At 47.5% G+C, this 22,479-nt stretch overlaps 1 protein-coding gene across 3 annotated transcripts in view; it reads right to left on the bottom strand.

Annotated features, from left to right (window-relative positions):
- SPAG17 (sperm associated antigen 17) overlaps positions 1-22,479 on the bottom strand; it is a 1,712,709-nt gene that overhangs the window by 595,481 nt on the left and 1,094,749 nt on the right. For all 3 annotated transcript variants that reach the window (XM_069635754.1, XM_069635756.1, XM_069635755.1), the window contains exon 25: positions 20,120-20,319. In XM_069635754.1, the coding sequence (XP_069491855.1) occupies positions 20,120-20,319 (200 nt within the window). The remainder of the gene's footprint in view (positions 1-20,119; positions 20,320-22,479) is intronic.

Below are 22,479 nucleotides of genomic sequence, written 5' to 3'. Positions count from 1 at the left end.
CAGTTTCATTACACTTTTTAAATTCCCTAACCACTACTCCCACTACCCCACCCTCCTTGCGAGTCTATCACCTTGAGTCATCAGATTCCACACCCTGTGGTTCGGTCTCCTCCTCAACAGGTTCAGTCGGGTCATCTAATGACCCAAACAGTCCGACTATCAGTGATTTCCAGGCCATCAGGGACTCATTCTCCTCCTCCCCCCCATTTCTGCACGCCTCTTGCCATGCTATGGTTTCGGCTTCTGCCCATTTTTGCAAGTCTTTCCACCACACCCCTATCCTCGGCACATGGCAAGACTTCCATCCCATGGCAATCCTTCTCTTTGCAAGCACATAAGCCAGGTCCCTTAGTTTGCTTACATGCCTGAGATTCCGTGGTCTGGGGAACCCCCCCCCCCCCCCGAGCAGGCAGGCCCATACCGTGTCCACTACTATCTTGACCCCTCTTCTTTCTAGTTTCTCTTTTACTCCCCTCCAGAACCTCTCTATGATCGGGCAAGACCAAAACATATGCACCATGCCTGCGTTCTCTTCGTCGCACTTGGGGCATGCTTGCCGACCTGCATTCTCGAACCTCGATATCCTCCAAGGCGTCATATAAGCCCTCTGTGTTATGTAAAGCTGTATCTGTTCCAGTCTCGCATTTCTAGACACGTTCTTATGATACCTTTGCAACCGTTCCCACATCCCATCTCCCATTTGGGCCCCAACCTCCGTTTCCCAGTCCAATCTCAGCTGCGTGACCTCCTTCCCCAGTTTAGACATCAACATCTCGTACAGTCTGGAGACATCATGGCCCCCCTCAGCTATATCATATATAACGTCTATGGTGGCGTCCAGTTCTTCCTCCAACACAGTTTGGGGCCACATTCTCTTAATCCTCTGTACCATTCTGTGGTACGTGATGTACTGGCCTTTGTGCAACCCAGCCTCCTCCCGCAGCCCCTCAAAGGTAACACAAGAGCCCCCCTGCCAAATATCCCCCATCGTTGCCACCCCAGCCGGCTCCCAGTGGGTCCGGAGTATCAGTCGCAGCTGAGCGCCTGCCCCTGTCAATACCACCAATGGCATCTGCGGCGAGCATGGGGACGGGTTCCCCATCAATTGGCATGCCCTGTGACACACCTTCCACCCCAGCAGCATCATTTTAGGGCGCCCCACCATCTCCGCCCTGGGTGCCCACATAACTTCTTTCAAATAAAAGGGTGCACAGTCCCACCCAAACGGTCTGAATTCGGAGGTCTCTTCATCAGATAGCCATTTGGCAACATATTGCAACTATCTCGCCACATAGTACGCCTCGTAATTGGGCAGCTTTATACCCCCTTTGTCATGGAAGTTCTGGAGCTTCCATAACGCCACTCTGTTTCGTGTGTCATGCTACAGAAAGTCCCTACACATGCTATTCAGTTTGGCAAAAAACCCTTTAGGAATCAGATACGGAAAATTTCAGAAGTAATGTAGGAGCCTTGGTAGGATCACCATCTTTAGCATCGCCCCCCGCCCCATCATCGCTAAAGGCAGCTTCGCCCAAAACTGCATGCATTTCTCAATTTTTTGGATTGCCACCTCTGTATTACACCTATGCTCCTCCCCCACGGTGTGATATATATCTATCTCCAGGTACCGAAAAGTACTAACCGCCCACGGTACCTGTAAGACTGGTAGCCTCTCTGCTGGAACCCCTGTATACTCCCCCAACGGGAACAGACTACACTTCTGGGGGTTCACCGCTATGCCTGATAGCCCAGCGTATCTCCCAAGCACTTCCAAAATGTACTGGAGGTTCTCCTCCGGGTACCGCACATACAGCAACATGTTGTCCGCATATAGGGAGACCAAATGCCGCTCCCCGTTCACCTGGATGATGTCATATTGCTGCCTCAAATAGATCGCGAGAGGCCCCAGGGCCAAAATGTAGAGCATAGAGGACCACGGGCATCCTTGTCTAGTACCCCTACTAAGCTGCCACCTCTCTGATATCACAGATCCCGTCTTTGCTCTGGCCAGCGGTTCACTATACAAAATCTCCGCCCACCTTACATAGCCAGGCCCTAACCCATAGAGTTTCAGGGCCACCAGCATCCACGGCCACTTGACGGAGTCGAAGGCCTTGATCGCATCCAGGGACACAATTGCCATTTCCTCCTCACTTCCGCTGCCAAACTCAATGATCCTCTGAAGTCGCCTATGATTGTTGGTGATGTTTCTATGGGGGACATAGCCCGTTTGATCCGGATGTATTAACTTACCAATGACCTTTTTCAGTCTATTCACCAAGACCGCAGTTAATATCTTGCCGTCTTGGCTCAACATTGACACAGGTCTGAGGGAACCACAACTGCGCCCTGGTTTATTTGGTTTAGGGAGAGGTACTATAATAGCCTCTTTCAGTGACTCCGGCAGGCGGCCCGTCTCGAACACTTAATTTATCATCTCTAGCAGCGGGGGGAGGACCTCTTCTATGTATACCTTGTAAAATTCGCTTGGGAGCCTTTCTGTCCCCGGGGTCTTACTAGTAGGCAACTGCCTCACCAACTCCCCCAGTTCTTCTAGGGTAATCGGGGAGTCCAATTCCTCTCTTTCCTCCTCACTTATCTTGGGCAACCCCATATCCTCAAGTGTTTCTTCTATCATTGCACGGCTACTTTCCCCGTCTTCCCCGTATAGCACTTTATAGTAATCCACAAACGCTTGATTAACCCCCTCCTGGGTGTCCTCTACGCTACCATCTTCCCTCTCTATAGTTCTGATTGTGGCTCTGAGGGTCTCGCTCTTATATAACCACGCCAAAAGTCTCCCCGGTTTGTCACCTCCCGCATGCTGTCTCTCTATGTACCTTTTATAGTTAAAGTTGCACAACCTCTCCCAACAATCCGCACATTTTTGCTGCAGCTTAAGTATCAAATCTAGTTTCTCCGCTGTATCGTCGCCGGCTTTTAAGGCCTCTTCCAATTTTGCTTCCATCTCCCTCAGTTCTGTTGAAACCCCACCCTGTAGGCCCTTGAATTTCGCCATGGCCGCCCCCTTATAACAACTTTAAAGGCCTCCCATAGCGTCCCCGTCGAGTCCACACTCCCAGTATTGGTTTCAAAATAGTTTACTATCTCCTCCCGTAAATCTTCTCTAAAGAAGGGGTCTCTCAATGCCTCCGCTCGTAGGCGCCATGTCAGGATCCTCGCCCTCCGGGGCAATATTGCCACGCAAGAATCAGGGGCGAGTGGTCCGAGAGGACCCTGGCCCTGTACTCTATGTGCGCAATCTCCGCTATCATTTCTGGTGATGCGAAGACATAGTCCAGCCTTGTTGATAACTGCTGTGGAGCAGAATAATGCGAATATTGCCTATCCCCAGGGTGCCACACTCTCCATGCATCTTCCAACCCAAAGTCATCAAGCAGCGTCTGTAGTGCCCTGGCTGCAGGGGCCGGTCTATCCCATTTCCCGTCCGATCTATCCACCCTCGGGTTCAATACGCAGTTGAAGTCCCCTCCCCAGATCACTGCGCTTCCCACACACACGCTCAGGTTCGCACTAAGTGTCCTAATGTACGCCGCCGTGTTCTGGTTCGGGGCGTACGTATTAACAATAATTATCTCCCTATTCTCTACTAATCCCCTCAGCATAACCATCCTCCCGTCTGTTTCACCCACCACTTGCAGCCGCTGAAGCGGGACATGTGGCGCCACCCATATAAGTACTCCTCTTGCGTAGGCCGAGTACGAAGAGCCCACCAACACCCCCTTCCACTTTCCCGCAATTGTGTCCATCTTCTCACGTGTAAGGTGGGTTTCCTGTAGCAATGCAATATCTATTTCCTGCCTGCGCAGATACAGCATAACCTTGTTCCTTTTTAAATAGCTATTAAGCCCCCCGCACATTCCATGTGAGTATTTTAAGGTCCCCCATGGCTTGGTATGATCCCATTCCCCCCCCCCCCCCCAGGTGCAGTGTAACCTTGAGTTCCATTCCAAACTATATAGGCTTGCATCCCCTTCTAAAACTCCATTAACCAAAAACACACCAAACTTCCCACTCCCTCTCCCCCCCGCCTCCCAACCCTTCCCCAACACTCTCCCCCCCCCCCCAACTGTTGCCCAGCTCCATCCCTGGATCTCAGGCTCCCCCGCATCTAGCTCTTTCCGGCTTTCGCCTGTACTCGAAGCTCTGCAGGGTGAGGCAGCCCTAGTGGCCAACCTACTATAACTACAACTACAATTCGGGGGGTAGGGTGCTACCGCCCTGCCGCTCCAATAGCACATCAAAGAACTACACATTGCTATACAGTTTAAACATATGTAACCACCACTATATTCAAGTCCATCAAGTCTCTCACAATCCGCAATATGTTATCGAATATCAGCCTCCTACAGCCAGGCCCATCGTTCTCAGCCTTCGCCTAGGATGTTCGCTCGCCGCCATAGCAAAATGCATACCGTGTCTGAGTCACTTTTCATGTCCATTTTGTGTCTCCTCCGTGTCTTGATCCGGGCAGCCCTGCAGATCCAACCACGTTGTCGCTTCTTCTGGAGTGTCAAAAAAAAGCATTTTGCCCTTATACACGACCTTCAATTTCGCAGGGTACAGCAGCATATATTTTATCCCAGCCGCCCGCAGCCTCCTTTTGATGGTTACATAGCTGTACCGCTGCCTCTGGACCAGCATAGTGTAATCCGGGTATGCCGTGATAGTGCTCGTGGCCCTCTCGATTGTACCGCCTTTCCGAAAATACTCCAATATTTTTTCCCGGTCTTTATAGTTCAGTATTTTGGCAATTATCGCTCGTAGAGGGGCCCCCGGTCTCGGCTTCCGCATGAGGGCTCTATGTGCACGCTCAACCACAAATCCTTGCGAGTGTGTTCCGGCCCCGATTCCTTGTAGGAGTAGGTTCTCAATGTAATCAGTCGGGTCCTGGCCCTCCTCGCCTTCCGGCAGACCCACCACACGAATGTTGTTTCTCCTCGCTCTCCCTTCTGCTTCTTCTGCTCGAGACTCCAAGTTGGCCACCTGTTGCTTGAGGACATGGATCTCTTTTGTATTGTTGGCACCGGTGTCCGTATTAGATTTCACCGCGCCCTCCAGGCTGCTTGTGCATTCCGCCAGTCCCCTGACATCCTGTTTTAGCAGGGAGACTTCGATGCCCACTGCTTCAATTTTAGCCTCCAGGAAAGTGCGTAGGTCCATCATCGCAACCCCCCAAGATTCCTTCAGCTCTGTAATGGCCTCCAAAATCTGACGATTATCAGCCGCTGTCGCGCCCTCAGCCTGTGCCATCAGGCCTTTGGTTGAGGTGGCCGCAGGAGACAGTTGTGCTTTCGCAAAAATGTCCATCGTGGGTTGTTTGGTCTTATTCTTGCCCACGGCCCCTCACGCCGTCATTTTCTGGTCACCGTTGGGTCTCCCTATCACGATTCAGCGACCGAGTGTCACCCCAGCCGCAATTTCCGCTCTTTACTGACTGTCACGGTGGTCTCCAGGCAGTCACCACCTCCACCTCCTCTCACCGCTGCTAGTTCAATGCAGAGCGAGCGCTTCCCGTGCTGGTCGTGGTGCGGCCTGCATTTTCACACCTCGGGCCCCTGCCATCCGGGCCAGCGCCCAAGCTTTCACGACTCAAGACCTATGGCTCACTTGGGTTTTTTTTATTTCGCCTTCAACTCGCCATTGTCGTTCTTTCCCCATGGCCGCCGCCTCTATTCGTCCTCTTCGGGTACCCTGGTTTTGTTTCTTTTGTTGTCGACCATCTTGTGTGACAATGGACCGAGCCGCCACCGTCGTTCGTCAAGCAATTTCTCCAGACTCCCGCTTACGATTTTTCTCAATCTTTATACAATGAGCGAAGCATCCATTCCCATGCGTGTGTGATACATTCTGGAATCAGTGGCTCACTTTTAAAGGTAGTTTGTATGGATCAACTGTCGGATCCTCCGGAGCTCCACGGGAAGCACGTCCTACTCCATGGCTGCTCAAGCCACACCCCCAATTGCTTTGCATAGTTCACTGTGCCTTCTATGGCACTGGTACCAAATAGCTTCAGTCAAAATGTCTTCTTTATGCTCACAAAATGCCCATCTTATTCAGATACCAAGCTTCAGATACTCCTGGATTAGGGGTTGTGGTTTACCAGTGGCTGAGGCCAAGCTCTAGAACTCACTACCTCATGCTCATCATGCTACTGAGAACCATCTACTTTTTCAACGCCTTTTAAAAAACGTTTTATTGTAGGCTCCGGTCTATGTTATTCCTGTTGGCCCTTCTGTTAGCGCCAAGATGCTTTGGGTGGATGCTGTGCTTTACAAATGAAGATAACATAACATAACAGTGCATAGAAATGTGCTTGAAGAGTTCCGTTGCCTTGATTGTAAATGCTTTAGATTTGTTTATTTCTTCTTCTTTGCCCAGTTTTCATTTTGGCATGTACCATCAGGGCTTGAAAGGTCCATCACTAGAGATGCAGCATAATGTGCACCAGTGTCAAGAGAGTCGAGCAGAACAGGGGCAGAAGCAGAAGGAAATTGAATAGTACACCGGGGAGAAACAACAGAGGCACATTAGAGTTATTTTCCCCAGATGTAGGAGGTGCTGCAGATGCCGATGGATCAGAGGTGGTCTTCAACTTCCCAGGGCACCCTAAAATCCTTTCCAGCATTATAGAGTGAGCTCTGGCCTCAGAGAAGATATTATCGTACAGTTTCACTAGTGAAGACATCAAGCTGAAAACGAGTTAGGACCCCGAGAGTCTTGCAGGGATTCCAACATTTCACACATGGAAATATTTGTAAATGAACGGAATTATGAAAAGATTCATGAAAAGATTCATGTTGCTTCTGGGAACAATGATCGACACAACAAATAGTTTGTTGAAAATCGCGGACCAGGAGCTTTGTTCACCTTGTTCATCATATTTTCCTCCTCAAAACATTGAACCAGCTGTTTAGTGGTAGGAGAAACACCAGTCAATTGAGAAGATCCCAGGTTTGTACTAGTAGCAGCTTTAGCTGGATCAGTGACACCATCATATGATCGCTCCTCTAAGTGCCCCTCACCTTCACGGATGAGAATGTCTGTAATTTTTGCTCGGCTATCAGAGTTCGAGGAATGGTAATGAGGGGCAGAAACAGTTTGCAGGTCTACTTAACAATCAAGCAGCACTGGCCACTGATCAAGAACACTGGATCTCTCCAAAATTGGCCCCTTTTTGCCTTCAAGAAAAACCGCAACATCAAAGAGTCACTTGTCCATACGTTTCTTGAAACTCCAAAACAACCCAATACTCTATGGAACTTACCACCTGTCCAAGGACACTACCGATGTGGCAAATGCATGGCCTGCCAGTTCACAGAGACAACCAAAGTATTCACACATCCTTACAGGATCACACAAACTAATACCAAACAAGTTGTTTACACCATTGAATGCCCATGTGGACTTCTATACGTTGGGAAAACCATGAGAGCTGTGAAGACCCGAATTTGGCGAACACCGGTCTTGTACAAAAAACAAGGTACCAGACAAACCACTAGTGGAACACTATGTTAAGAAGAACCGCACCAACATGGATATAAAGTGGTGTGTCTTACAGAAAGTGAACATCACGCGTAGAGGTGGAGACATTGACAAAACCCTGACCAGACTAGAACAGAAATGGGTCCACAAACTACGAACTGTCAAAGAAGGTTTGAACATAACTGTAGAGTGGAAGCATTTCCTGTAAAATATGGCGACAGTTTGTATGTCCTCTGACAGAACACCCGTCTACAGCAATGTGTTTTATACAATATGGCTGCAGATGCTCTCTGAGAAACCACATCCACCTTGCATCTGGCCAGACTTTCATACAGATCCTTTCCATTTTCTAAAAACAAGAATTTGCACTGTGTAACAATTTGTTTTTTGATTTTCTGTCAAATCTTTATTTAAAGTAATTACATCTGTAAATTGATATAAACCATTCATGTCATATACCTGTCATGAACAACGTGTGGGAATGAAGTAACACAGGCCTGATTCTATACTACATGACAGCTGACACCCAATGGGATTGACAGTGGCTGACATCATCATCATGCGCCACACCTTGCATGACTTGCATTTTGACCCAACTGACTGCCTGCATCAACTCCAAACAGGCATTTAGGTAGTCAGCCCACCACAGGGCCCCTGTTCTTTAACATGGCCCTGGACTGCACTTAACACACTTGCATCCTCGACATCCGAGACGTCACACTGCTGCTTCAACGATCTTGGCAGCTGAATGCACCGACAATAGGTAAGCTTTACTGCACGATGCCTAATGCACAGAAACTGGTAGGCCTACCCTCACTGTAAGGAATCTCTAAACAGCATGACTCTGCACATTTAAACACCCATAGCCCTTCATGCCACCTACACCATAGGCTGCATGACACGTGTTGTGGCACCGTAATCCAGAACTTGCAAGGCCCACATAGATCACGGTCCACCCTTCCCCCAGGACCGATGAGAAGGGGCACTCTTTTTAATCGCATTGTATTAAATACAGATTTGCACCAAGTTTTCCGTGCACTTGATAAATGGCATTTTGTTATTCCACAGAAGCCCTTTTTATCCCATTTAAGCACACTCCACGATTAGTGGGACCACCACTAGGTCTACTCTCACCAAATCTGCTAAGACCTACACCACCACCTCCCTAGTCACACACTAACTATGGGCTAGAGAGGAACCGCACCTCTGGGGCGCCATTTGGTAATCCTACTTCCTCATCCCCTTACAGACGTGACCACGCCTGTTGACAAGGTGACGACTGCATCCTAAAGAAGTGGATCCTTCAACCTATTAATCTGAGCCACTAAGCTCCTCGGATTCGGTAAGCACCGGCATCCGCCCTACATAGTATTCATAACCTTTCTCTGCTAGATCGTTGCTGACCACGTACATCCTGACACGTTCTTTGTCTGTTTCACTCCTACAGACCACATAGGACCCTCTGTTAGGCAGAAACCTGTGCAGTGCCCTCTGGGACCACTGCAAAAGATTTAAGACTACAGGTGTTTGGCAGTAAACCCACTTGGTAGCAGTCCGTACCACACAGATTCACTTGGTAGCTGTGGCTGAGCAGTCAGACTTCCCTCAAGAAGAGTTAGGCAGTATACAGAGTATTCACAATAGGTCAGAAGAGCACAGTAGAACAAGTAAACACTGACCAGAGCTTGGTGTAAAAGAGATATAATTATTTATTTAAAACCACATCTAGAAAAACACACAGGCACTAATAGTAAACAATTCAAAAACACGGTCACTAAAAGATATACACTCCCTTAGAGGAATTTTAGACAAGTCTTGAGTCTTAAGGTGAGCGCTTAACGCAGATGGCACTCTAATAATTTGTTTTAAAAGGGAGAGAAAAGCAGAGTATAAATTGAAACAGAGAGGGAGGCAAGTAAAACCGTGAAGTTAGAGTTCAGAGGGCCGGATCCACTTTAAGAGGATCAGAACGAAATGTGTCCAAGGTCACACGGTTGAAGTGCACAAGAGTCTTGCAAATGTCCAAAAAAGAGTTGGACCAAAAGAAAGGGACCCGTTAGAAGGTCAAGGCGGCCAACCCAGTCCAGAAGGTTAAGGGATTATTATTACCTTGTAGCAATCGTTAGAAAGGGAGGCTTGGCGGACACGGTACCTTAAAGTGGTGAGAAGACTCCAGCGGGGGCAGCTGTTCCTGGCAGTGGATGCAAGTCAGTGGTTCGTCCAGGGGGAAGAGAGGATCTCGTCGGGGAGGAAGACAGGAGTCCGTTGCACTGCCAGGGAAGAAACCAGCCGCGGAGTTCTCAGGTAAAAGGAGCGGTTCTTTTATTCGCGGTCCAGTGGTAAGTGGCTATACGGTTGGCGGGGTGCTTGGCACGTGCAATTCGACCACAAGAACACCATAAATCCAAGAGTGGGAGGAAAAGAGTCTCACTCTTGGCAGGAGAAAAAAACAAACTCCAGAAATCCAGCAAAGCTGCTGTGGGACTCACTAGGTTAGGAAATTCAGCCTAAAGAGAGAATTCTCCCTAACACCCTCCACTCGTAAAGACACTCCTGTACTGATGAAGGCCTACACCATTAGAGCTCACCTGGCTCCATGCAAAATGGCCGAAACACTGTTGTGTTGACATGTAGTATATGTTGTTGTTCAACTCTTGATTGTGCCCACACTCTATGGGCCCCCTACCTGTCTATGATTCCACTGAAATCTCTAAGCTTACTTCCCAAGGAACCTATAGAGAATGAACAAACTGTACAAGTAGATGTCTCAAATATTGACTACTTGATCATTCGTACTTAGGTACTACACTTTGGATGTCCTCAAATGTGAATGTCCTATGTTTTTTGGGAAAATACCAGTTGTTAAGACGGATTTCTGAACTCTGTCCTGGTGGCGCAGAAGTTCAGAAGGCCAACCTAATTACTTGGAACAGGGTAACCTCTGGACGAGCCAGACGAATCAAGGTAGCGATCGCAGCGGTCAAGACTAGGTCTCAAGAGGGGTGAGGGTGACTGAAAGCCCGCAATGAGCACACAAAGCAAGAGCGCTTACAAACTACTCCAAACAGTTGTTATATCAAAAATATATACACATTTATTTTAAGGCCTTTAAAATAATGACCGTAGCGAGAAAATCACAATATCACAATATTAAGCCAACACATACCATATCAACACAATATATATACAAATACGACAGTCTCAAGCATTAGAGGCACGAAATGTGTAGTCCACCTGCAAGGGAAGGAAAACAGGCAGTGCGATAATGCTTTAGACTCAGTTCGCCTTCAGAGACACCTAACTAGATGGAAGTCCGAGCCCTGCGAAGAGTGGAGCCTTGAGCTCAAAGTACCTGCACACGCTGGTGCCAACGGGCAAAAGGAGAAGCTCTTCGGAGGAAGTCAGGCAGTTCGGGTAAGTGCACAACAGAAGAAGAACAGGTTCCGCGACTCAAGTGCAGCCTCCACAGTGAGCAGAAACAGAGCGCGAGTACGGACAAAAGGGTGCTGTTTTTACACAGCGGGGAAAAGCACAGGGCTACTGCAGGAGGGCTACCAGATCCTAGCTATACTACTCACCGGTCCCCGATGTAAGCAGACCCAGGCTTCTCCACGTTAGTTTCAGCAGCTGGCAGGTTCAGAAGAGCCGGGAATGCCTCGTCGTCGTGTAGAGAAAAAAGACGTCCCAATCGAAGAAACCTGCACAGTTTTGTCACCACAGCAGGGCAACGGAGCGGCCGTGTGTATCTGAGCCAAATGTACACTACTCACTTCAGACTCGGGAACGCCAAGTGTACTAAGCGTGTGAGAGTGACAAGGACACGAAATACAACACAACCTGGCGGTGGTTACAGAGCAGGACTCCCGTGTAAGCTGGTCAGTCAACTGGATGGCCCAGAGACGCTTCCGAAGGCTTACTGGCAGGAGATGATGAAGTCGCCGAGAATAGCTGTTCCTGCTATTCCAAAGGTCGAAGCACCAGTACAGGCCTTCTGGTTCGATCAAAGGAGGAAAGGGTTTCACAGGACGACATCAGTGCAAAGGAGGAGTCCTTCAGCGGGTCACAAGCGATTCCTCGGTCCAGCCTCTTGGTTGCAGGATACTTGGCTCCTGTATTCCTTCGTTCGTGAGAACTCAGGAGATCGACATGGTAGTGGTGTTTCCAGCCCCCTCTTATCCACGGTTCCCTTCACGCCAAAACGGAGGGGAGCCAATGGGAGATCCGCTCATCAACACACACACCATTCGTGGACCAATCACGGACCACGGTGGTCCCAGGCATTCACACCACCCTAGACTCTCTGGCACCCAGGATGTGTATTGGGACCAGACATCCCAGCCCACACCCTGGAGGCACACAAAAGACATGTAGAAGCCCGCGAAAGCATCTGTGTTTCGCGGGAAAGTACATGCCCAAATAAGGAAGGCCCCGGGTCGCTCGACCTGGGGAAGGTGAAGGGAGCAAGACAGTCAGTGGACAGGACAAAGGAGCCTCGTGGTCTGGCCATCTTGGGAGCCAGGCCACCATTTTGGGTTCAGCGCGAAAAACGCGCTTAGAACGCCAAAAGGAGCTCAAAATACACAAAACTATCGCTGCCACCATTCCAGTCCCTGAATGACTTGCACCGATCAAATACAATCCTAAACGAGTATCTAGGGCCTGTAGAAGGCTAGAGACCCAAGAGAGCTGTAACTTAGCTTACAGTGCCCTCTTGTGTCATGTTGCACTAAAGCCGCAACATGATAAAAGAAACTACGGGAAACAGCGTTCCCCGGTACTGACTGTCTTAAGGGCATGTCAGTTTCCCCATAAGAAAAGGAGCGAAAGCCCAGAGGAGTGCGGCAGAAGGCTGCACTTCTCTGGCAAAGTCAAGAACAAGGTGAAAAACAACAGCAAAAAGTTTAGGGGTTGCCACATGGAAGGAAAATTACCTACAATTACGAAATCTTTCCTAACACCAGTGTATCACTACATCACTGCACTTCAAAATAAAACCCTTTTGTGCAGAAGAACAGTTTCATGAGAATTCTGTGACCACCCACACAAGGGGTCACCCACTCAGGGTCTAGCAGTGGTTACTCTTCAGCAGAGATTGACCTGACCTTCCTCATTCGTTTTTTGATACTACTTAACGGAGAGGCTGATTGGAGGCAAGATGGTCCAAAGGGGTGCTTCAGCATTCACTTGACTTGCTACTTAAGTCATAAATTACGAGAGCAATAAGCAGATGTAAATGGCTCCCCAGTGTACACGTCCACTAGGTAAAAGATACTGTAGGGACAACATGGGGACACAAGTAAACTAATGTATGAAAAAAAGTTTTACAGGGAAGGACGGTGGAAGTAACAACTCCCTTATGTCACGAGGTAGCCCGTACGGTGTGCTCTGAAGACCCCACCACTGGAGTCAGATATGCGCTGAGAACGACTTCAGCTAATCCTAGAAATGGGCCTCACTTCCATCTTTAAATTAGTGTACAAGAACTCAGTAGCTTCAATAGCTACATAGCGGTAAAACAGTGCAGTCGCTCCGCCATGCTCTGCACGGCCTTGGCACCGCTGCACTCACACGTGCAAAAATGATCCGCTAGCCCCCTGGTCTGCCTCCCCTCCAACTCAAATAATTGCAATCCCTTGAGAAGCTCTGCTGCGCCTAGGCGCCAAAGCCATAGCACGGATATCGCTCCAATCCAGAGAGGAACCTCTCCTTATTAGACAGGCACACACGCACACCAACTAGAGGAAAGGACCAAACAATGAGCAAACACCGTTGTCACATATCCAAGCGTGTCAAGTCACACTGATGACTTCCAACACAAACTTGCAATAGTAGTAGCAGTAAATGCACTTGCGAAGAGGAGAGAGTAGTGGTGGTGTGGAGGTAGGACTAGTTGTAGTAGCTGATAGGAGGAGGGAGTAGTGGTGGTGCAGAGGTGGGAATAGGTGTTGTGTACAGAGGGAAGAGTAGTAGGGAGTAGGATTAAAGGGTGGAGGTGGACCATAGAGAGAGGAACAACAGAGAGGCAGAGGAGGAAGAGCCAGGGAAAGAGGAGAGATGGTTGGCGGAGGGGGAGGAGGAAGGGATAGAGGATGGGGAGATATGGAAAGGAATATCAGAGTTCAGAAGGACTAGAAACGGTGAACATGTGTGTGTGTGGAAGGCACAGTCCTTAAAACCATACCTTATTTTTCTTGATTTATTGGACTTTGTATGGCGTTTATACACAAGTGTTTCCAGGTGCCTAAAGGGGAGGGGGGACATAGGTGAAAAACCAAAACAATAATGGCTGTATTAAATCATGTGATATTCTTACCGTGCAACTGCAGAGAACAGAAGTGCAAGGGAGAGAGTGGTAGGGGGTGGGGCAGGGGAGAAGACAGGGGGGTGAGGGGAGAAGTGCAGGAGTGGGGGGCCCAAAGGGGCTGATCAATTACTGCGGGGACCATGAAGGCAAGTGCAAGGAAAGTGGCACAGCCAGGAAATCTAGGCCCGGGACAGGGCTTTATGGAGGGGGTACTGTCAGGGTCCCTTACTATTTACATTTAAGACATTCTATCTGGAGAGGTGGGCTGTATCTGAGGGTGAGTTCAGTTCCCTGGTGGAGATGGCATGGGTATCTGTGACTGTTGTTATTCCTTAATGATTCTAAACTGCCTTTCATTCTAGTATTCATCAGAGCAAGTCACAGCTTTTGCAGCTCCAGTAACCAGAGACATTAAATCTTCCAACTCGTTTTTTACACTTAGGGAAGTAACCATAGAAAAAGGTCCTGAGTAAAGATATTGTGATTCATCTAGCACAGGACAGTCATGAGTGTCATCACCTATGAGGAAGAGAATCCAAGTCAACAGCTACAGATAAAGCAAGCTGAGTGAACTTCAATTATCTGATATATACGGTGACAGAAGGATGTACTCCGTTAATGTTTTTGAGCTAAATTACAAGGAAATGTTTTAGCAAAGTCAATTCATAAATGGTAAAGCTCTTGCAATGTACAAAGTTAAGACGTTAACAGACAAGGAGTTTTATTGCTAGTTGCAGTATTCGACACACGTTAATTTTACTAACTGAGGCGAGCGGGTAAATGTTGTTGCGTCATCTCCTCAGACTAATGCACTAATCTTTTGTGTTTTATAGTAACAGTTTTTAATGCACGTTTTTACTTGCGTTTTGTTTTTCATATCGTTGTTGAACGCGCAAGGAGTTTTCCGTCGGGCATTCAAGGAAAGGACCTATGAGCGCTGTCGAGTGTTACGCCCATTCAACTTCAAAGGAGATTGCGCGGATATCTGGCGCGGCGGCAACAGAATTGAAATTTAGACTTTGCAGCTGCAGCTGGATGGTTTTTGTAATTTTTAAAAAGGTAAATGAACATACGTTTGGGTAGTGCGGAATCGCATAACATTTTAAAGTACTGTTTTTCGAAAACCATAAACAAGTGGATTTCGCTGAGGTAAGAGACGGTTTGTCTCATTCTGAATACATGTAAAGAAGTTACTAGTTACTAGTTCCTAGTTTGGATTTTAAAAAAAACAGAAGCAGTAAAGATACGAAGCAGCAATATATTTTAAAGACTTCAACTGTGAATAAGCATCACTTCAGTCTTCAACATTTTAAATGCCTATCAGCTAAAGAAGTATAGGCAGCAGGTATGGAAGGGAGGTTGGGAAATTTAACACAAGAGCAGTAGAGAAGTTGCAGAGAAGCTAGTAATTTGTTTGTGATGACTTTTTAGGTCATCTTCAGAGCAGTTCTATCAAGAAGAGTTCAGGTTCTGGAGACCAGGGCTTAGAAGAAACCTGTGTTTGTTATTTTCTCCACTTCCCCTTAACCCTTGGGTTTGCCAGCTTGACAGTTGTTATGCAAAGATTGTTGGGCCGGCAGACTTGGGGGGGAGGGGGTATGTGGGCTATCATCCCTCCTGCAGGAATTCTCAAACTCGACCTGATAGGTGCGTGGATAGGGTGGGCTACAACCAGGCTGGTCCGGGAAGGATGTCCGGGGACAAGTGCTGGTTGGGATGCTGAGGGGGTACCGGTCAAGGAGGGCCTGGCCCCTGTAGGACTCATAAGGGACCAGGCACCAGCTGTAGCGGGACGTTAGCATGGGATGGGGGAAGAAAGAAGGAGGAAAAAAGGGAAGTCTTGAGAAGTTTCCAGAACTTAAGAAGATCCAGCTCAAGTCTTGGGGGAAGGGAGGTATTCCAGAAGGAGGCTCCTGTTAGGTAAGATTTTCATATTTATGATTAATCTTCCTGACCTGTGTCAACCCCAGAACCTTTTGCTTGGACTTGGTAACTATTTTCCCTTCTCCCTAGGTGAAGGGGAATCTTTTTCCCCTCTCACCTAGTCTTTTACTCTTTTAATGGGTGACCTTTTTATGTCTCTCCATAGTGTATGGTTGAAGTTATAGTTTCCTATAACTTTTGGGTTTAGGATGGGTTGCCCCTTTGGGCCCCCCTGTTAATTTATCTGTCATGTGTTAGTAGTAAAGAGGTATTTTCTTCCCCTTTATATTTTGTATGAGTGAGCCAGCACCGCCACCTTATGTGGAGTGCTGGGGGATACAATGTATCCCCTTTCTTACTTGCCTGGTAACATTTTGCTACAATTGTGAATTTACTTGAATGGCTGGTGGCCATTCAAGTAAATTTACATGACTTTTAGTCTTTATTAATCGAAGGCTGTTAATTCAGCCTCAGTAATGCACAGAAGGGCCACCATTCTTGCTAAAATGGTGGGCTCTTTCTCGTTTCGCCATTTATTGTGTGCCTATTTCTGAGGTCTTCCCCTGCCATTCTAGGTGGGATCGACCGCAGTGGCCGTTTTCTCTTCAGCGGGAATCCTGTGGATTCCCCTCCCAGGCTCCAGAGTGTCTGAGAAGGCATGAAGCGAGGGAGCAGTCCAAAACTCTGCAGCCCTTTGTCTTTCGCCTTGCCTGAAAGGAACAAACTCCCAGTGGGGGTTTGCTGTCCTGATTGGACAGCCAGACCGCCGCTTGCTGTAAAATGCAGGAAGAGAATGCAGAAGTTGTGCTGTAGTTCCTGTTAAATACTCCGAACATGGAAGCTGCTGACAAGTCGACCACTGGACCTGAATCCGAAGAGGAAGTTGAAGAAAACGCAGCCGAGGCGATTTCCAGCGACCGGAGAGCCTGCTGTGTAACCAGAGCCTGCTGTAGCCCTTCCTTCCAAGAGAGCTGGGGACTCTGAAAATGAAGACCCCAGCCTAGAGCCAGATGAGAGCCACTAGACTCAAGGAGACCTGCATTCTGAGCCATCCCAAGACCTGCTATGACCTTGCTGGGCTGCAATACCCCAATACCCTGAGACCATGCGCCATTGTGCGGTGCACAGTCTTTAAAATTGCAAATCGAGCTGAAACTTTGGTGGCATATTCCTGACCTCCAAAGATGTGAATTGAGCCCCCTCATCAGAGTGCTGGACCTTGTAAGTGACAAGAATCCCACCAGCGATATTCAGTCTTTTCCTGGCTCCTGAAAAGGGTGCCAAAACCACAGAGCCGTATTCAGCCACAAAGAAACTCTTGCCTGGAGCCTTCCCCTTTGATTCCTGCTGCAAAATCCCTACCAGTGTCCTGTCTTCAGTCTTCATGATAAGGAATTCATCGGCTGGGTTTTCGGCTGCAGATCCTGAAGTCTTCCTGCTGCAAACTCTTCTTCTGTGCTGAGGTACTATACTGGCTGGGGTATTTACTTACCTTAAACCAGTGTGGTTTCTGTATAGCTTTTGGGGTGATTAGGAGTCCTCTCGTCCTGTTCACCCAGACCCACTGCTGGAATCCTCCTAGGGTGTCTTCTCTGAAGTCCCTGGAACGTAACTAATTTTAAAGTCAAATACTTACTTGTTTGAAGAGACTTCCTCCGGAACTCTGACTTTGGCTGCAACTGAACCATATCTCACCCTGCCTACAGCTGGCACCTAGATCACTAGGGTCCCTCTTCTGCCTCTTAGAGAATTTATGCAATAGATTAGAGAAGGACTGGATGAGAAAAGGATTCTGTCTTGAAAAGTATAACAAGTGTGTTAAGATATTACTTACTTGTGAAAGAGTTGGACGGTAACTGTCACTCTGATAGTGTGCAGTTACACAAGTTCTTACTTACCTTGAATGTGTCTGGACATTCTGAAAGTATATATAATGTGCCTCTTCCCCAAAAGTAAAGGTGTTGGCTTCACTTTACTATTTATTTTAAGATATAAATGTAAAAGTATACCAAATGGGTCTTGCATCCCCTGACCCGCTGTTTAGTCTGTCTAGAATAAGTTGGCCTTAGGTTTTACCTGCCTTGAATAACTGTGGGACATTCTTAATAAGTATAAAGAGTTATTGCTTACCTTAGGTCTGTGTTCCACTGATTTGAAAAGCAACTGTAATAGTATATTGCACCCAAAGGTTTTACTTGCCTAGAATAGCTGTGTGCCATTCTTAAAGCCATTCTTCAAAAGTGTCCTGTAGGTGTAGCTGACCTTGGTGCCTGGTGCATCCTAAATTACTGTAGAAAGATATTGTTTACCATAGTCTGTGTTCCACTGAGCTGTGAAGCAACTGCAATTATATATTAAACCATAAGGTCTTACTCCCCTGGTATAACTGTCTTCTCCTGAATGTAGTTATAGGTTTATACTGTAACTTGAATCTGTGTTCCAATATTCAAAAAAATATCCTGGTAACATGGTTGGTTTACCAATTGATTCCTCAACTCAGTGTCACTGCATGACTGACAGGGTCTACTACCCTTGACTTACTGATGAGTAATCTAAAAGTAACTGATGGTTTTACTCACCATGAATAGGTGTGTCCTATACTAAATGTGTTTGATAAGATCTGACTTCCCTAGAAATACTGTTTGTTTTCTAACAGGGTCTATGCTTTGGTCTGTGTACCTTAAAGCATTGTGTTGTTTTTATAATTGTGATTATAAATAAAATGTGATAGTACTTATTTTCTCAAGATTCCTCTTAGCCTACTTGTATTAAAATAAACCCTTTATTTTTACTGCACACGGTGTTTCAGTGTTTCTGTGGACCATATGTATGCTACAATGTCTTTGTACCAAGCTACAGCCCTCTCTGCCTCCTAAGATAAGCCTAGCTGCTCTGTCTACGCTACCATATACTCAGGTGGTACAGCCTTACACTCGTAGCAGAGCTTATGCACTGTCTCAGTTGTATGGTTTTACTGTTGGACTTCAGAAAATCTGTCTTAACAGCTCCTGCTGAGGAAAGGGACGCACCTCCCACTCTCTGCTTGGAGAAGCATCTGACCTGCAGAGAGTTGGAGCTAGAGGAACAAAGAGCAGGGATGTATTTAAGGAGAGAAAGCTGGATGTAGAGAGGTCTAGAGCTGGATGGAGAAAGTTGTTGGATAGGTACCAGCGTCCAAGCCCTTGTGTGCTCGCACATCGATGGAGGAAATGCCCTCCTTACTCGGCTTCCAGTTGCACATCTGACCTCCCTCAAAACAGCCCACCACGCTGCAGCCCACCTCATTACAGGTGGCTGCAAATTCGACTGTATCTCTCCAACACTGCACACACCTCACTGGCTGCCCATCCCCCCCAGGATCATATTAAAAACTGCATGTATCACCTACAAAGGAGTATTGAACGGAAGACCAACAATCTTGGCGCCTTAACTCCACGTGCAGAAAAAGCTATTGAAAGATTGGAGCCAAAGACAGCCGGCAAACAGATGACTCGCAAGCAGTCCTTCTCCTGCCATACCCCGACCATCTGGAACCCAATCCCGGCAGAGGCTTGAAATGCCCAATCAGGGGTCAAAGAAACCCTGGGTTAGCGAAGGATTGCCCATCCTAGGTTAGAGAGGGACGGGCAATATGTTAATTGGAAATCAAATTAAAAACCCTTAACGTCATCTGCGAGTTGGTGTGTTCCCTCAATGACAATGGACAAATGCAAAGGAAGCCATTTGATCCCATGCACACATACTATACATCTCATGCATGTATCCTGCCCTCAATAAAATATTTTACATTTTTCTTTATAATTCCAGTCCGTTTATGTTGGGAACATCGACACGCCACATTGCAACACAAAAGTGATTTGGAATTAAATCTGAGATTTTGGCCCAACCACTTGTAACCCCAAAGCGAGGCTCATTACCAATCTGGAGATTAACCAGAACATGGAGTCACACAAGCGGCCAGGGGGCCCACACATGCAACACCAGCAGCCCACCCATCACCACACCCACCAGGCACGTGGCAGCTCAATGTCGCATCTGAACCTCCTCCCCTGGTGACAGCACAGGCTAAGTCACTTGCATGCAACCAAGCTGCCACAAGCACGGCAATATCTACACATCAGGAGAGGCTGCTGACAAGGCTGTGTTGCCAATACCCTTTATGTTACTGCTAGTCAACAGCATTGAGCAAATGTTTTCAGATTGGAGATTTGCAGGACATTTCTAGGATCATTTAGGAGGCAGCTTGAGTTTAAGGTTGAGAAACCCACCATGGAACTGCACAAATTGGTGCCTCAGTTTAAAACTTTTAATTTATTTTCATGATTAATTTAGCAGATTTACATTTGCTTTTAAGCAAGCATGGCAATTATTTATACTTTTAATCACCTTTATCTCGATTGGCTTGGGGGGCTCTTCGGGTGGCAAGGGAGTCTTCTTGCGATCGGATTTTGGGGAAGCCTTCTGTCGTGGGGATTTGCCAGCTTTTCCAGTAGGTGTAGCAGGAGGAGCAGGCGGTGCAGGGACAAAGCTGGGCGTCAGAATGGAGGGAAAATTCAACATGGCTGCTAAATCAGGATCCTTTTTCTCTGCAAATACAAATTAAAATTCAGTATAAAAACAACTTGTGTAATGCCACGTGCTGAGTATACATATTAGTATTGAGAAGCAGTGCTTAAAGATAGAGCTGTTTTTGGCAAGTATGATCTAAATGATGTATGGGTTCTAGCATCAGTCAGATAACATTTGTTTGGCACAGCTGGGTCGGAATTCTAGCTCCCTACCTTCTTGGGTAGTATAGCCACTGGTGATGGGCATCTAAGAACTTGCTTCTCCGACAGGTGGGCACCACAGAATACACACAGCAACTCAAAGGTGTTGGAACATCCTTATTTTAAGGTCAGGATCCCTGGACATGGAATGCTTAAAGGTAGGAACTTAAAATGAGAGGGGATGTCTAAGGGAAAGAGTGAGAGGGGAAGGGATGAACGAAATACAGTGAAGAAACGAAACTACAGGGGCCTGGTGTTCAGAGTGCATTATGTATTCCAAGTGTGGTCTGTGTCGATCCAGGGCAGTGTTCATAAAGTTGGCCACAGAGAGTTTAAAGTCCCACAGCACATTTATCTCTTGCCACCTTTGCCCTTGGCCTGCTGTTTGAGGGTGCCTTGGTCTGTGTATCATTCATGTTGCATTTTGTTTTCCTATTTTCTTGTCAATCTTCCCTTGCCTTCCCTTGGAGAGAGTGATGGCCTGGATACTTCCACCTGGGGCAAGCCCTATTTTGGACCCATTGCTGTCCTAGATGTTTCTTCTGCTGGAAGGGATCCTCCTTCCCCCACATGGGTCACCAGGATATGAGTTGGTGCCGCCAGTTACTGGTTCTCTGGCTTCTTTTGTTAAGACTGGGCTCCTGCCAGCCTCTTGGCCCATGGTCTCAGCAGATGTTCTCCTCTCGAACTGGCCTGTTTTTGGGTAGAAAGGTGGGTTTTCCTTCAACACCACCTTATCTTTACAAAACACAGTGTAAGGAGGCTGGCAGGATCAAGCCTGTAGCTCACTCACCCTAGGGCAGACGTAATAGCTACTAAAAAGATGGTCTTTAGGGTTAGTAGCCTCTAAGGACAGGAGTGTAAGGGCTCGAAAGGAGCACACATCATAAACTTCAACACTAGGTTGAGATACCAAACCGGGACTTGAAAAGGGATTGGAGGGAAAACATTTGTCAAGCCCTTTAAAAATTGTATTATTAGAGGTATCTTAAAGTATGAAAAGTCTTCTGAAGTGTGCTTAAAAATATAAAGTGCCACCAGATATTCCTTAATGGTACCAATCTGGAGACCCAGATTAGCCAGATGTAACACAACGGATAACACCATTGTTGTATTACATGTGAATGGATCAAGATTCTTTTCCCTACTACAGCTGCATAACGTCTTCCAACGGCGGCGGGACAAAGATTTAGTTGCTGGCTTTCTCCATTACGTCGTCCGGAAGGTCCCAATCCTTGTATATCAGCCTCTCAGAAACCATGCGTGAAGGCGGAGAGTCCCGATATCTGGATGGAGAACCCAACCCTCCTCTCACGAGCGAAGGTCCTCTCTTAGTGGAAGACTTATTAGAGGGCAGATGGACATGTCCAGAACGTCCGGCTACCACGTCCTCCTGGCCCAATCCAGGGCAACTAGGATCATGGATTTGTTGAACTTTCTCAGCCTCCTGTTTACGTGAGGAATGATGGGGACTGGAGAAAACGCGTACAGAAGTGGAAATTCTCAGTCCACTATGAACGCGTCCTCTGGAGCTCCTCTTTGGGGCAATTCCCTTGAGCAGTACAGCTCGCACCGGTCACAAACAGATCCACTTCAGGGGTTCCCCAAAGGGCAAAGATCTCTTGAAGGACTTCCTGAGCTAGTGGGAGACTGTGCTCTGCCTGCTCAGAGCGTCCACCGCCGTGTTTCACTCTCTGGCTAAGTGAACTGCCAAGATTCCTTCTTGTATTGCCCAGACCAATAGCTACACTGCCTCTCTGCACAGTGGTAGTGACCCTACACCTCCTCTTTTGTAGAGATAGTACATGGCCACTGTGCTGTCCGTCATGATTAGGACATTCTTTCCCCGTACAGAGGGCAGAAAGGCCTTCAGCACTAGTCCGATTGCCCTCAGCTCCAAAAGGTTGATATGTAGTTTGGACTCTGATGGAGACCAAGGACTGCTGATTTTCAGATTGTTGGTGTGGGCTCCCTACC

The sequence above is a fragment of the Ambystoma mexicanum genome, chromosome 7p, assembly GCF_040938575.1.
Source record: "Ambystoma mexicanum isolate Mex_15411 chromosome 7p, UKY_AmexF1_1, whole genome shotgun sequence".
In the NCBI taxonomy this organism is placed as follows: domain Eukaryota; kingdom Metazoa; phylum Chordata; class Amphibia; order Caudata; family Ambystomatidae; genus Ambystoma; species Ambystoma mexicanum.
This window is presented reverse-complemented; position numbering and strand designations above follow the sequence as displayed.